Source organism: Lemur catta, chromosome 7, assembly GCF_020740605.2.
Source record: "Lemur catta isolate mLemCat1 chromosome 7, mLemCat1.pri, whole genome shotgun sequence".
NCBI classification, from domain to species: Eukaryota; Metazoa; Chordata; class Mammalia; order Primates; family Lemuridae; genus Lemur; species Lemur catta.
The window spans coordinates 60,527,113-60,541,438 of record NC_059134.1 but is presented as its reverse complement, the minus strand read 5'-3'; the positions used below and the strand labels follow the sequence as shown (position 1 = coordinate 60,541,438).

Here is a 14,326-nt window from a genome sequence, read left to right as displayed (position 1 = left end):
TGTCATTACATGCTAAAATAACATAGAACAATATTACACATGAAGATGGCTCTTTCTCTTTATCAAAGCTTTGCCCCTAAAGTGAGAAAAGGGGGCGTACTAAATAAGAGTGAGCATTTATTCCCAACATCAAACTTTTGAAAGATCTCTCTATAGGTCTGGTTGTGAACTGCTCACCTGAAATTCTCCTGACAAGACTCTGCGAGTATAAATGTTGCTGGTGTAAGGTTCAATGGACTCATTATTGCCCAGGATCTGAGCAGTTGAAGCAGTAGGCATTGGGGCAATAAGTAAACTGTTTCTTACACCATACCTAAAGAAAAAGAGATTATTAGCTATTGATCCTAATGCAAATGCTGTAACATCATACCTGCATTTAACTCACATGCTGGCTTTTGAATTAATCTCCTGCAGGGATGTAACACCACACAGTATTAATGCTATAGCTCACTCCTCTCTTAAATGCCTGACTCCTGAACAGAATCAGGACAATTTTTACTGTTGGCAATCCTTATCATGCCATGACTTAAGCCACTTGTGCTGGGGCACTGAGGAATCATAGCACGTGATATACTATCTTGCCCAGGGAAGCATTCGAATTGCTGTTGAAGAGCTCCCCACCTGTATCTAACCTTCACTCTTTTCTAAGTGCCTATATGGTCACTGTGCTAGGCCCCTTCAAGAAATAATGATGGGAAAGCGGTCAGAATAGGACACATACCACTACAATTCTCCATAATCCTGTAAACAGAGAAAAATTATGCTCAAAGTATATTCCTGACTTAACCCTATTACATCTCCAATTGTAAGTTCCTAGAAGAAGGTCAACATCTTTTGACTCTATTCAGTGCCAAAAAGAGTAATTAGAAGAGAAAATACTATCTGACACACTGAGAAATCTTCTAGGTGCCCCTGGCTCATCCTTCAAAGCTCAGCCTAAGAGACACCAACTCTAAAACATCTTTCCTTATCGCGCAGGCACAAATACAAGTGTCAAATACAAGTATCTGTTGTGCAAACATTTTCTATGACCCATACCTTTACATATACCTTTAACATTTGTGTTACATGTCTTAGTTCACTTAGTCTTAAGGTTTTAAAACACAAAGAGCATGTCTTTCCTGCATTCTATACCCACGGATTCACATTGTGCTCAGCATACATAGAGCCTCATTATCCTGAAGGAGTCTGTATACATGGGTTCTCAACTTTACTCTGTCACTTTCTAGTTGTGAGGCATCAAGGAAGCCACCAACTATTAATATCTTCATATCTTTACTTCCTCATCTGTAAAACAGCAACATCATCTGTCTATAAATAGGAAAATGTTATGAAAAGTCATACACATATGATAGGCCAGGCACGGTGGCTCACGCCTGTAATCCTAGCACTCTGGGAGGCTGAGGCAGGAGAATTGCTTGAGCTCAGGAGTTCAAGCCCAGCCTGGGCAAGAGCAGGACCCTATCTCTACTAAAAATAGAAAAAAAAAAAATTAGCCACACAACTAAAAATAGAAACAAAAAATTAGCTGGGCATGGTGGCTCGTGCCTATAGTCCCAGCTACTTGGGAGGCTGAGGCAGAAGTATCACTTGAGCATAGGAGTTTGAAGTTGCTGTGAGCTAGGCTGATGCCACGGCACTCTAGCCTGAGTGACAGAGTGAGACTGTCTCAAAAAAAAAAAAAAAAACAAACACATATGATATGTCCAAACTATGGAATTATCTATAATCACTAAAAACATAAGGTAAGGTAGATATACATGTACTAGAAGAGAAAGGTCTCCAAATTACTAAGTAAAAAGTCTCAGATTATGTCAAGTTTGGTCACATTTATATGACAAAACTCTGTGTGTGTACATGTGTGTGCATGCGTTGCGCGTGTGTGTGTGTGTGTGTGTGTGTGTGTGTATCTATCTGCAAATGTACCGAAAAAGGTCTAGAAAAATACATGCCATTAACAAGGGTTATCCCTGGGAAAAGATATATTAGTTTTTTGTTAGTTTCTTTGGACAAGTTGGTGGCAGAAGTATGAAGAAGGACTTTTACTTTCTATTTTATTTCTGTATTTGAATTTCATTATTAATGAATGTGTTCATATCTTAATTTTGAAATTAAAAAAAAGTCATGCTTTTCCATCCTTGTGATACCTCACTTTGAAGGATGGCCTCAATCTCTATCCACGATAATATAAGAGGTGCTAGTTTACCATTGTTTTTTGTAGCTGAGTAGTATTCCATGGTATACTTATCCCACATTATTAATCCACTCATGTATTGATGGGCACTTGGGTTGTTTCCACATCTTTGCAATTGTGAATCGTGCTGCTATAAACATTCGAGTGCAGATGTCTTTATTATAGAATGTCTTTTTTTCTCTTGGATAGATGCCTAGTAGTGGGATTGCTAGATCAAATGGTATTTCTATTTTTAGCTCTTTGAGGTATCTCCAAATTACTTTCCACAGTGTACTTGCCATCAAATTGGTACTAACAGATCAACATAAGGTGTTCACATGGTAGTAATATTCATTAGGTCAGGTGGGGGGGAGGTAAACCCACAACTAATGGAAGCGGAGCACACTGTATGGGGGAAGGACACGCTTGTCGCCCTGGCTTGGACGGGGCAAATGCATTACAGGTAACCAAAATGTCTGTAGTCCCATAATATCCTGAATTAAAAAAAAAAAAAGTCATGTATATAAAAAAATAGCTACACTATAGTGTTGAGGAAAAAAAACCCAAATAACAAATATAAAATATAGTACAGGTCCATTTTTGTAAAAGTTGAATTTGTATGTGAATACATGCACACACACTCAGAAGAAAGTCCGAAGGATACTGACATCAGATTTAGGTATTAGGATAATTTTCATTTTCCTCCCTTTTCCACATGTTCTTCTAAATTTTCTAACATGTATTATTTGAGTAAGAAAACAATTTTAAGGCAAGTAGCTATTTTTAAAAGCATTTTAAAGCTACTGCTTTCTTCTCCAAATATTAAACATTTTGCATTTGCATTAAGCCAACGATGACAAACTTATCACGACAGAAAATGAAAACAAGTTGCTTTGTTATTCACTCAGCAAAACATTCTGCCCGCTCTCAAATCTCTTACGATTTAGTTTAAAAGTCCTATAAAGACTCAATTTTGAAATTTTTCTTTCATACAATTTAAAACATTACCCTCCAAAACCTCTTCCAAAATCCCTAACTTATTTCTATGACAAACAATTCAAACAAAAGCCATTTACATGCCCAATGTGGTTAAGTAATAAATAAGAGAATGAAAAATATTTCAAAAGCCAGCATATTTGGGAAATGAAGGCTTAATGGAAAAAAAAAAAAAAACCTACCCAATCTAGGTGTGTTAAGTCCCTAAAAAAAGATCAACTAATAATTCCTACCACGTACTGAAATGCTTTCATTATACAAAGCAACTTGCAGGTTACTATACATATATTATCTTACAAAGTATTTTTCCAAAAATAGGTCTGTGAAATAGGCCATTTTAGCTCCACCTAAAAGAGGATTAAAAAAAAAATTGAGTTTAAGAAGCTAAAATGACATACCTAACTTCTGAAGATCCAGGAGAACCCAAACCCTCCTGCCTTCAAAGCTACTTTACATCTCTTTCCACTTACTTTGCAATCTTCTCTTTGAGAAGTTTCCAGTCCCATAGGTCCGTGGGAGTAACATTCCACATATCATACTGAAGAATCTAAGGAATAAAGAACCCAAACTTATGATATGTCACTCTATGGCAATTTAAAACTATGACAAAAAACAAATGACTAACTGTAATGTCCCCACATCCCAACAAATGTTGTCTTCTAATTGACCTCTGTAAAGAGTACAAGGTCCAGAGATTTTCCTCAACAAAATTCCATATAGTCATATTGATCAAAGGCAGGCTAACTGGTTAACCCATATCATATCCACAAACCAGAAAATCCTAACATTCATGAAAGCATGTTGCTAAGAAACATGCTCTCAAAAACATTACTCTAACCTTATCTTTCTTCATTGCCTTGATCTGTTCCTTGATTTGTTTACTTAGCTAAAACACCTATTTTCAAATGACCACAAATTTGATTTCCTAAATATCAGCAGAAGTGTCAGAACTAAAATTAACATTCTACGTGTAAAAGAATCATACTACTGATAATAAAGGCAGTGTGGAAGGCAGAATTCTAAGACAGCTTCCTAGATTCCCAATCCCTGGTGCACGGGCATTTATAATCTCCACTTGAGTGTGGACAGGACCTGGGAATATGAAGGATGCCACTCCCACAATTATAGCAAAGGCAAAGGGTTTCTGCAGATGTAATTAAGGCTGCAAATCAATTGATTTTGAGTTGAAAAAAGGGAAACTTATGCTAGGTGGACCTGAGTTATCAGATGAAAGCCCTCAAAAGAGAGAGCTGGACGGGCCCTTTTTGAAATGAGATGTCTCTTCCACTGGCCTTAAAGAAGGAAGATGTCACGAGTTCTAAAGCTACATGGAAATAAATTCAGCCAATAATCAGTAAACTTGAAAGAAACCCGGTGCCTTAGATGAAACCACAGGCTCTACTAACACCTTGAACACCTATGAGCCTATGAGACTCAGAGAAGGCCCCGCTAAGGCAAGCCTGGACTCCTGACCTGTGGAAACTATGAGATAATGAATAGATATTGTTTTAATCCACTAAATTTAGCAATAGAAAACTAACACAGGCAGCAATGACTAGTTCTAAATAAGAAATTAAAATTGAGTATCCTTTGTACTGCAGAGGACAAAGGTACTGAAGTTTCCTATGGATGGTGTAACAAACTACCAAAAACTCGGTAGCTTACAATAATAAAAATTTATTCTCTCATAGTTCTAGAGCCCAAAATAAACACGTTGGGAGGGCCACACTCCCGACAAAGGCAGTAGACAAGATTTCATTCTTTGCCTCTTAAAGCTTCTAATGGCTGTCAGCATTCCTGGGCTTGTGGTTGTATCAGTCCAATCTCTGCTTCTGTGGTCATGTTGCTTCCCCTTCTCTGTGTCTTTTGCACGACCATCACCATTAGATTTAAGGCCCACCTGGATAATCCAGGAAAATCTTCTTATCTCAAGATTCTTAATTACATATGCCAAGACCCTTTTTTGAACCAAATAAGATAACATTTACAGGTTTAGGGATTAGGATGTGGATATATCCTTTGGTGGGGAAGCCACCATTCAGCCAACTATAGGTACTCACAGGTAAAAAGAAATTTAATCCATATACTTACTCCTTTGCTTACTGGAGAGCCCTCATAGGTTTCATATGGCCCACACTCCTTGGCCAGGTCGCAGCTGGCTTCCAGAGCTCCATAATAAATAGTTTCAAAGATTTGCTTATTCAATAATTGGGCCTCTGGACTCTCAAAAGGATATCTCATCAGGATAAAAGCATCTGCCAGACCTTGTACCCCAATCCCAATGGGGCGATGGCATTTATTTGATAAGCATGCCTTTGTGCCAACAGATTTAGAGAAGAAAAGGAGAAAACATTACTGAATGGAAAAAGCAACATTCTGCACCAAATGACACACATTACCCTATTTATGTCAGTTTTCTCATACCATTCCAATGATAGCCATTTAAATGATGGCTTGCAGACCATGACAAACTCCCTCCATCTTAGATTTCAATAATTACCAATAAGCAGAGAAATATCTATTCATACCTCTGGGACAGGGTAGTAGTTTATATCAATAATTTTATTCAAGTTTCGGACAATGACTTTAGTGACTTCAGCCAACTTCTTAAAGTCATATGTGTGCTCTGATGTGACATACATATTCAGGGCCAGGGAAGCCAGGTTACAGACTGCAACCTGGAATGCAAAGGAAAAGGGTCAAGAATCACACAATTTTGATTTCTTCCCCAATGTCAATGACACTACCATGTAAGCTTCTAAGTCTCAGACATTAAAATTTTTAAATTTTATCTTTGACTTTTCCTTCTTCATCAGTTCATTTCTAAATCTCACTAATCTCATTTCTTCAATACCTAATCACATATGTAAGTTGTAACAGGCATCAGTGAAATAGGTTAAGTAGAGAACCCTGTGTTCCATAGTACATAGTTCTATTACCAGACATATATCATGCTGTGCTGTAACTAATTTTTTACGTATGTCTATCTCATTATTCAGGAGATGTGCACTGTCCAATATAGTAGCCACTGCCTACATGTATCTATTTAAAATTAAATAAAATTTAAAAATCAGTTTCTCAGTTGCACTAGGCATTATTTCAAGTGCTTAATAGCCACCAGAGATCCTGTTATAGCGCATAAAAGTGATGATTGGGTTTTCATGCTCACGTGTAAGATGTGCCTCCCTCAAACCTTGTTATGACATCAGCATAACAGCATTACCCATTTGACATTACCCGTCCGACATGGAAAAAAAAAAAAAAGAAAAATAGCCACCAGATACAGAACATTTCCATCATTGCAAAAAGTTCTTCCAAAACACACATCTACCTCACCTTCATTGATATTCTGACAAGCCCTTAGCAACAGAGGATCCAAATTTGTGGATTTTGAAAAAGCTCTTAAGGTGATTCCCCTGCTACATTACTCTAAGTAGTAAGCTTCTTCAGGTAGGGATCACATTTATCCTTCCATATCTGGCATACAGTAAGTACTTAATAATGTTGAATGAATACAACTTCTTTTCCATTTTGATTATGAGTATCCCAATCCAGTCTCAACTTCTCTCACTTGTACTACTGAATAGTTTCCTAACTGGATTCCCTCATGCCCTTCACATCTATTCCATTCTACACATGTTGCCAAATACCCATTTTAAAAATATAGCTTGGATCACATTAGTCAGATAAATGCTAGGGAGAAAACTAAGGAGGAAAAGACTGAGAGTACTGTGGGTAAGGATAGAGACAACTAAATAGAATTGTCAAGAAAGATCTCACTGAGAATGTGAAATATGAACAAAGAACTGAAGGGGTTAGAAAGCAAGCCATGTGGCTATCTGGGTGGGGAGGGAAGCAGTTTAACATTCAAGGTAAAACAAAGAGCAAAAATCCGAGGCAGGAATATGCCTGACATGTTTGAGAAATGGCAAGGAAATCAGTGAGATTGTAGCATAGTGAACAAAGGGGAAAGTAAAAGCAAATGAAGTGGAGAGATCTAGTTGCGTAGGACGTAGGGCATTGTAAGAACTCTAGATGGAAAGTACCGACATATGCATAATAGGAATAAGCCTTAAGAACACGCTAAGTGAAAGAAGCCTAACACAAAAGGCCACACGTTATATGATTCCATTCATATGGAACATACACAAGCACACAAATCCAGAGGCAGAAAATAGATTAGTGGTTGTCATGGGCTAGGGGAAGAGAGGAATAGGGAGTGACTGCTAATGGGTAAAGGGTTTCATCATCTACAGCAGCAGTCCCCAGCCTTTTTGGTATCAGGGACCGGTTTCATGAAAGACAATTATTCCATGGACTAGGGGTGGAGGGTATCAGGGGTGGGGGGATGGTTTCCGGATGATTCAAGTGCATTACATTTTTTGTGTACTTTATTTCTATTATTATTACATTGTAATATATAATGAAATAATTATACAACTCACCATAATGCAACCTCTCTGCTAATGATAATCTGTATTTGCAGCCACTCTCCAGCACTAGCATCACCACTTCAGCTCCTCCTCAGATCATCAGGCATTAGATTCTCATAGGCAGCACACAACCTAGATCCCTCGCATGCAGTTTACAGTAGGGTTTGCACTCCTGTGAGAATCCAGTGCCACCACTGATCTGACAGGAGGCGGAGCTCAGGTGGTGATGCAAGCGATGGGAAGCAGCTCTAAATACAGATGAAGCTTCCCTCACGATGAAGCCCTTCGCTCACATCCTGCTGTTAGGCCCAGTTCCTAACAGGCCACAGACCAGTACCAGTCTGTGGCCTGGGGATTGGGGACCGCAGATCTACAGTGATGAAAATGTACTAGAATTAGATAGTGGTAATGGCTGCACAGACTTGTTAATATACTAAAAAACACTAAATTGTATACTTTAAAAGGGTAAATATTATGGTATGTGAATTACATCTCTCTTAAAAGAAAAGAACTCTGCATGGGTTAGCAAGTCAAAGAGTAGTTTTGTGCAGACAAATGACATGATCTGATTTTTGTTTTAAAATGGTCACTCTAGTCTTTATAATATAATCTATCTTGCATTAATAGTTACTTGAATATATGTCAATTTCTTCTCAACAAAATTAGAAGTTTCCTGAGGGCAGTGACTAAGCCATATTTATTTACATTCCCAGGGCACATAGCAGTGTTTCACACAGAGCTAGTGCCCAATACATTTTGAATTAAACTGTTAACTTTAGCAGTATGCTTAATTTACTTCCTCACTTTTCATTTGTTTGTTTGTTTGTTGTGTTTTTTTTTTTTTTTAGGTCCTAGTATTGGCGATCTGTTCCTTCCTCCTTACTTCCATAGTTTACAACCAATAACCAAGCAGCTTGCCGTCCAACTACTGCAACAACTTCCTTATGCTAACCTCTAACCTCTTCTCAGACCAAGACACTCTATAACCAGAAGCAAGAACCATCCTTTTCATCCTAGCATTTTGATGCTGTTTTCCTGTCAGAAACCTACAAGGGCTTCCTACCTCTGTGACATGTCAGCTTCTACCTCCTATCTCCCTTCCCCCAGCCATAGCCAACTCTCCATCTACCAGGCCTTAATCTATTTGCTCCATCAAAATAAATTTACTTGACACGATGCACAAAATGTAGCCCTATCTCTATGATACAGATTGTTCTTCCCGAATGGAAAGCTTTTCTCTCAACTTTTTAAAGTCAAATCCATGTCCCATTTCTAGCCTTGACTCTTCTGTGAAATCTCCTTACAGATTTGAGATTAGAATTTTGTCTGGCTGTTCACTGAAAGGACTTTCTACATGCTTACATACTTTAAACTACATAAGCATCCTAACACATTTTTGTGTTTGTCCTTAACCACCATAACTGTACATTGCTATTTTTCTCAAGTAAATATTATTTCAATTATGTGTGTATAAGAAAAAACTGATAGTCTTTTCTACGTGGCATAGACTAAAAAATATTTATGGGCACATATCACACCTCTTTCTTTATATTCTATTTTAGTACTCATCTGTTAAGAACAAACTATGAAAATTTCCTTCACCCATCTCAAGTGAAATCAAGCAAGAGATTTGCAAATAATAGCTGCCTGATTTTTCTCTCAGTATTCTAGGCAGAAGCTTTTCTACCTACCTCATCTTTGCTGGTATATTCCACTATTTCTGTGCACAGGTTGCTGCATTTGATGGTTCCCAGGTTCTGCTGGTTGCTCTTCCGATTACAGGAATCTTTGTAGAGCATGTATGGAGTTCCTGTCTCTGTCTGAGACTCAATGATAGCATACCAAAGCTGCTGAGCTTTTACAACTTTGCGGACACGACCCTGTTTCTCATAACTGAAAGGCAAAATGGGGATTATTTTAATATTTATTCCTTAAGAAAATCTTTATTATAGACAACTTGAAGAAAGACATAAAAATATAAAGTTATGAAAACTTAAATTTTTACCATGTTTTGCTAAGACAGAAAAAAGGAATATATTTATTTTATTCTGGGTAAAGTCAGAGAGGAAAATCAGGCAGGCTTAGATACCTTCAAATGATCCTAATCCCACCAAATCAATACTATCTTTTGTAATAAAAAGGAACAAAACTAAAGTAGTCAAATCTCTTAATACTGTGGTAATTTTAATGACCTATTAACATATGTGTCCTAGTCACTCATGATTCCTACATATAATATAAAGCATGATTTATTTTATCAAAAGTACTGTATGACAGAGCAAAATAATAACCCTGCTAGTCTTTAATTTTTATGAGAATTAAAAAACCCAACCACTTATTTATATATCCCAAAATTTTAAGAAGAAAACAGAAACCAATTTTGAAGATTCAGGAAGCAAACCTGACCAAAATTAAATTATAAATCACTTTCTCTCCTAGATGCTTCTAATGATTCCTAGAAATGGGCTAATGACTTCAGTATTTTTGGTATTTGGATCCCCCAAATAAGAGAAACCAGGATTAAAACATTATTATTTTCATATTTTTCCCATACCTTTCATATAACTTCTCAAATTCCTCTCCCCAAACCTCATCCAGACCAGGGCACTCATTAGGACACATTAAAGACCAGTCCTACAAAGGGAAGGACAGTACCACTCGTAAGAAACTTCAAGTATCAAATCCTGACAACTATGTGCCAAAAAACAGAAGAAAGAAAGAAACTTCAAATAATCAACCATAATTCATTAGAAACATTGCGAAGATAAAGTGGCTTTCATAGGCTCTCTTGGAAATTTTCTGTAGAAATAATCATTTTAAGTTCAGATCCAAACAGCTAGTTCTTCCTGTTTGTACATGTCCTTTTAAGCATTTAAGTCAGATAGCATCTACTTCAGAGAACAGAAATGCAAGAAGACAGGCATGGCATCTCTTATTAACTGGTTCAGAATGCCTTCTGTGGCATCACACATAAATGGGCTCTTCCTAAGCATAACTTAACATGACTGAAGAAAACAAAACTTATTGAATCAAGTCACTACTACCAACAAGTATCTGTCTCTCACCTGATTAGTCTCCACTCGTTTCATGAAGAGATCCGGAATCCAAAGGGCAAAGAAAAGATCCCTGGCACGCTGTTCTTCCTTCCCTGTGTTCTTCTTTAAATCTAGGAACTCAAAGATGTCTGAATGCCAAGGCTCCAGGTAGATAGCAAATGCCCCAGGACGCTAATGGTAAATAAATCACTTTTCAGAATCAGAATGAAACAAAGAAACTTCATGTTTTCTAAAGTACTTTTATAATATCTCCTTTGATCTTGACTATAATTAATGAATTAAATGAAATAATATAAATCAAAGTACTATTGAAATGTAAAGTAGTAATAATTTTCTTACATTCTACAAGTAAAAAAAGAGCAACTGATATATCAAAAAATGTGTAACAAGACAGATTAAGTAACTTGTCCCAAGTGACACAGTGAACTACAGATGGAACCTCCTCTTCAATGATAGCCCAGCTCACTTTACACCATATAACACATTCTGTAAAGCCCAAAGAAAGTCACTTTAACTCTGACCATATAAGCTGTGCTCTTAGTAAAGGTCAAAAAGGTGATCTGTCTTATCAAGGTCCCCGAAGACTACCAGAGAGAAATGCACAAACTAACAGGTGATTGGTATACCTATATAGTCATAAGAGGCTGGCAGACTCTACTCACAAATAATCCTCTTGATAATATTAGGTAAACAACCCAATTCTCTCAACTTTACTGTTCTATCAATTAGGGAGGATTCTGTTGTTCTGTTCTGGGGGTTTTTTTGTTCTGCTTTGTTTTGTTTTTTCAAAAGAACAACCTAGAGCACATATTACAACCCCATTTCAAGGTTCGGTATTAATGTGAGTCACAACTTGAGAAATTCTTTGCAAATAACCTATCATATAAAAAAAAAACCTGCCTATATCAGTGGTTGCCTAGAGCCAGGGATAAAGTATGTGTGGGTAGGAGTGGCAGGAGTGACTAAATGCAAAGGTACATGAGGAAACATTGTTGGGTAATGAAAATGTTCTATGTCTTTATTGGTGTGGTGATTACACAAGTGTATACATTTGTCAAAACCCATCAAATCGTACACTTAAAGTATGTGCAAGTTGCACTTTAGAATAAGTAAATTATACCTCTCAAATTTATTTGAGAAGTATTTTTTAAAGTATAGTAGTTACAAACTATACATAATTGAATAATCTTATAATAAGTATATACGGCTAAAGATTTTGAGTTCTGATTTCCAGTACTTTCAAGTAACAGAGCATACCTTGTTTCCACCTTGATCCACATATCGAGCTGTGTTGTTATATACTCTCAACATCGGTACAAGGCCATTGGAATTGCCATTAGTCTAAAAGAAAGACCGAGACAAAGGAGAGAGAGGGGGTTCAGCAAAAAAGAGAATAAAATGGCCCAACAGTGAACAAATTACTCTCTCCCAATATTTTATCAAAAAGGTTGCCTTAATTCTAGTTTTACCTGCTTTCCATCTCTACTTCAGCTTTGAAAAAGTAATGTCCAACATAAAATCAACAAAATGTTGTTGAGATGCTTCAGGACTACAAGAAGCTACTGGAGCAAAAGATCAATGCCGTCTTAAGGAGTTAAGGGAACAATTAAAAGAACTTACCAAGCAGTATGAAAAGTCTGAAAATGATCTGAAGGCCCTACAAAGTGTTGGGCAGACTGTGAAGCTTAATTGCTTAAGCAATTAACTGAAGAAAAACTCACCGTTAAAGCTACACATGGACCAAGACATGTTGTGGGTTGCGGCAGACAGCTTGACAAAAGCAAGCTGAAGCCAAGAACAAAAGCTGCTTTGGATATGACTACGCTATCATGAGATATTTGCTAAGGGAGGTGGATCCACTGGTTTACAACATGTCTCATGAGGACCCTGGGAATGTTTCTTATTCTGAGACTGGAGGACTGTAAGAACAGACTGTGGCCGGGCGCGGTGGCTCACGCCTATAATCCTAGCTCTGGGAGGCCGAGGCGGGTGGATCACTCGAGGTCAGGAGTTCGAGACCAGCCTGAGCAAGAGTGAGACCCCGTCTCTACTAAAAAAATAGAAAGAAATTATCTGGCCAACTAAAATATATATATACAAAAAATTAGCCGGGCATGGTGGCGCATGCCTGTAGTCCCAGCTACTAGGGAGGCTGAGGCAGTAGGATCGCTTGAGCCCAGGAGTCTGAGGTTGCTGTGAGCTAGGCTGATGCCACGGCACTCACTCTAGCCCGGGCAACAGAGCGAGACTCTGTTTCAAAAAAAAAAAAAAAAAAAAAAAGAACAGACTGTGATAGAATTACCTCTTACAAACCCAGAATTACTCCAGTGTGTAGGAATAATAATTCTAAAAAGCTATTTATTATGTGGACCACCAGGTACAGGAAAAACACTCTTGGCACAAGCTGTTGCTAGCCAGCTGGACTGTAATTTCTTAACGGTTATATCTAGTTCTATTGTAGACAAGTACATTGGTGAAAGTGCTCATTTGATGAGAGAAATGTTTAATTATGCCAGGGACCCTCAGCCATGCATCATTTTTTGGATAAAACAGACACTATTTTTAGCATTTCAGTCGGTTTTCTGAAGGTAGTTCAGCTCACAGACATTCAGAGAACTTTAATAGAGTTACTGAATGAAATGGATGGATTTGATACTCTGCATAGTTAAAATGACCATGGCTACAAACATACCTGGATCTTGCTTTGCTGTGTCCAGGAAGATTAGATAGAAAAAAACATACTGATTTGCCAAATGAACAAGCAAGACTAGACATATTGAAAATCCATGCAGGTCCTATTACAAAGCATGGTAAAATAGATTATGAAGCAACTGTGAAGCTTTCAGATGGCTTTAATGGAGCAGATCTGAGAAATGTTTGTACTGAAGCAGGTATGTTTGCAATTCATGCTGATCATGATTTTGTAGTACAGGAAGACTTCATGAAAGCAGTCAGAGAAGTGGCTGATTCTAAGAAGCTAGAGTCTACATTGGACTACAATCCTGTGTAATTTACTGTAAGGTTTTTGATGGATGCATGACAGACATTGGCTTAATATAAAAATGAAGGTAAAGAAAAAATCTTGAATAAATTACAATTATGTGCTAAGTTACTTCATGGTACCTCTAATTTACTATGAGATACAACAATCACAAGCCAAAAGAACCCAAAATCAGGGTAGCTAAATTTAAACTGTACACCTTCTAAAGGTCATTATATAAAGATGCACTTTGAAAACAGTAAAAGTACTACTACAATGTCTTTTTCCCAAAAGAATTGAAGGCAACTTACAATAAGAATCACATGCAATGGATATATCAGGACAATAAATAAAGCATATAGAGATTCTTAGCAATAAATGGATCCTAGAATGAGGATAATAAAATAGAGACCACTACAACTAGCAGATAACTCATGAAATTCTTTAAATAATCCTTCTAACCCCAAGGCAAGCCTTTAAACAGTCTAGAAAGAAAAGTGAGCAATGGTTCACTCTACTATTGTGTAAAAGTTCTGTATACATCACAGCACCTCCAAAACACCACATAATGGAAGAGTTTCCTTCTGGAACTTTATTCTACAGGGTTAGATATTTTCTCCCCATTACAGATGAGGAAACAAACTCAGAGATACAAATAACTTGCTCTAGGCCACTAGTAAGTAAGATT

At 37.3% G+C, this 14,326-nt stretch overlaps 1 protein-coding gene, 1 long non-coding RNA gene and 2 pseudogenes across 3 annotated transcripts in view; 3 read left to right on the top strand and 1 right to left on the bottom strand.

Moving 5' to 3' along the window:
• RRM1 (ribonucleotide reductase catalytic subunit M1) overlaps positions 1-14,326 on the bottom strand; it is a 43,174-nt gene that overhangs the window by 3,822 nt on the left and 25,026 nt on the right. Inside the window, exons 9-16 of the mRNA XM_045557327.1 lie at positions 11,916-11,999; positions 10,668-10,829; positions 10,157-10,236; positions 9,294-9,495; positions 5,698-5,847; positions 5,261-5,482; positions 3,640-3,716; positions 178-313 (exon numbers count right to left, since the gene is read on the bottom strand). Of these exons, the coding sequence (XP_045413283.1) occupies positions 178-313; positions 3,640-3,716; positions 5,261-5,482; positions 5,698-5,847; positions 9,294-9,495; positions 10,157-10,236; positions 10,668-10,829; positions 11,916-11,999 (1,113 nt within the window). The remainder of the gene's footprint in view (positions 1-177; positions 314-3,639; positions 3,717-5,260; positions 5,483-5,697; positions 5,848-9,293; positions 9,496-10,156; positions 10,237-10,667; positions 10,830-11,915; positions 12,000-14,326) is intronic.
• Positions 1-14,326, top strand: part of LOC123642329 — a 34,889-nt gene that overhangs the window by 13,737 nt on the left and 6,826 nt on the right. The gene's annotated exons all lie outside the window — the stretch shown is intronic.
• Positions 6,293-6,402, top strand: LOC123643159 (annotated as a pseudogene).
• Positions 12,182-13,730, top strand: LOC123642327 (annotated as a pseudogene). Its single transcript, XR_006736438.1, has 2 exons — positions 12,182-12,605; positions 12,940-13,730. The product of XR_006736438.1 is annotated as a 26S proteasome regulatory subunit 10B-like (transcript).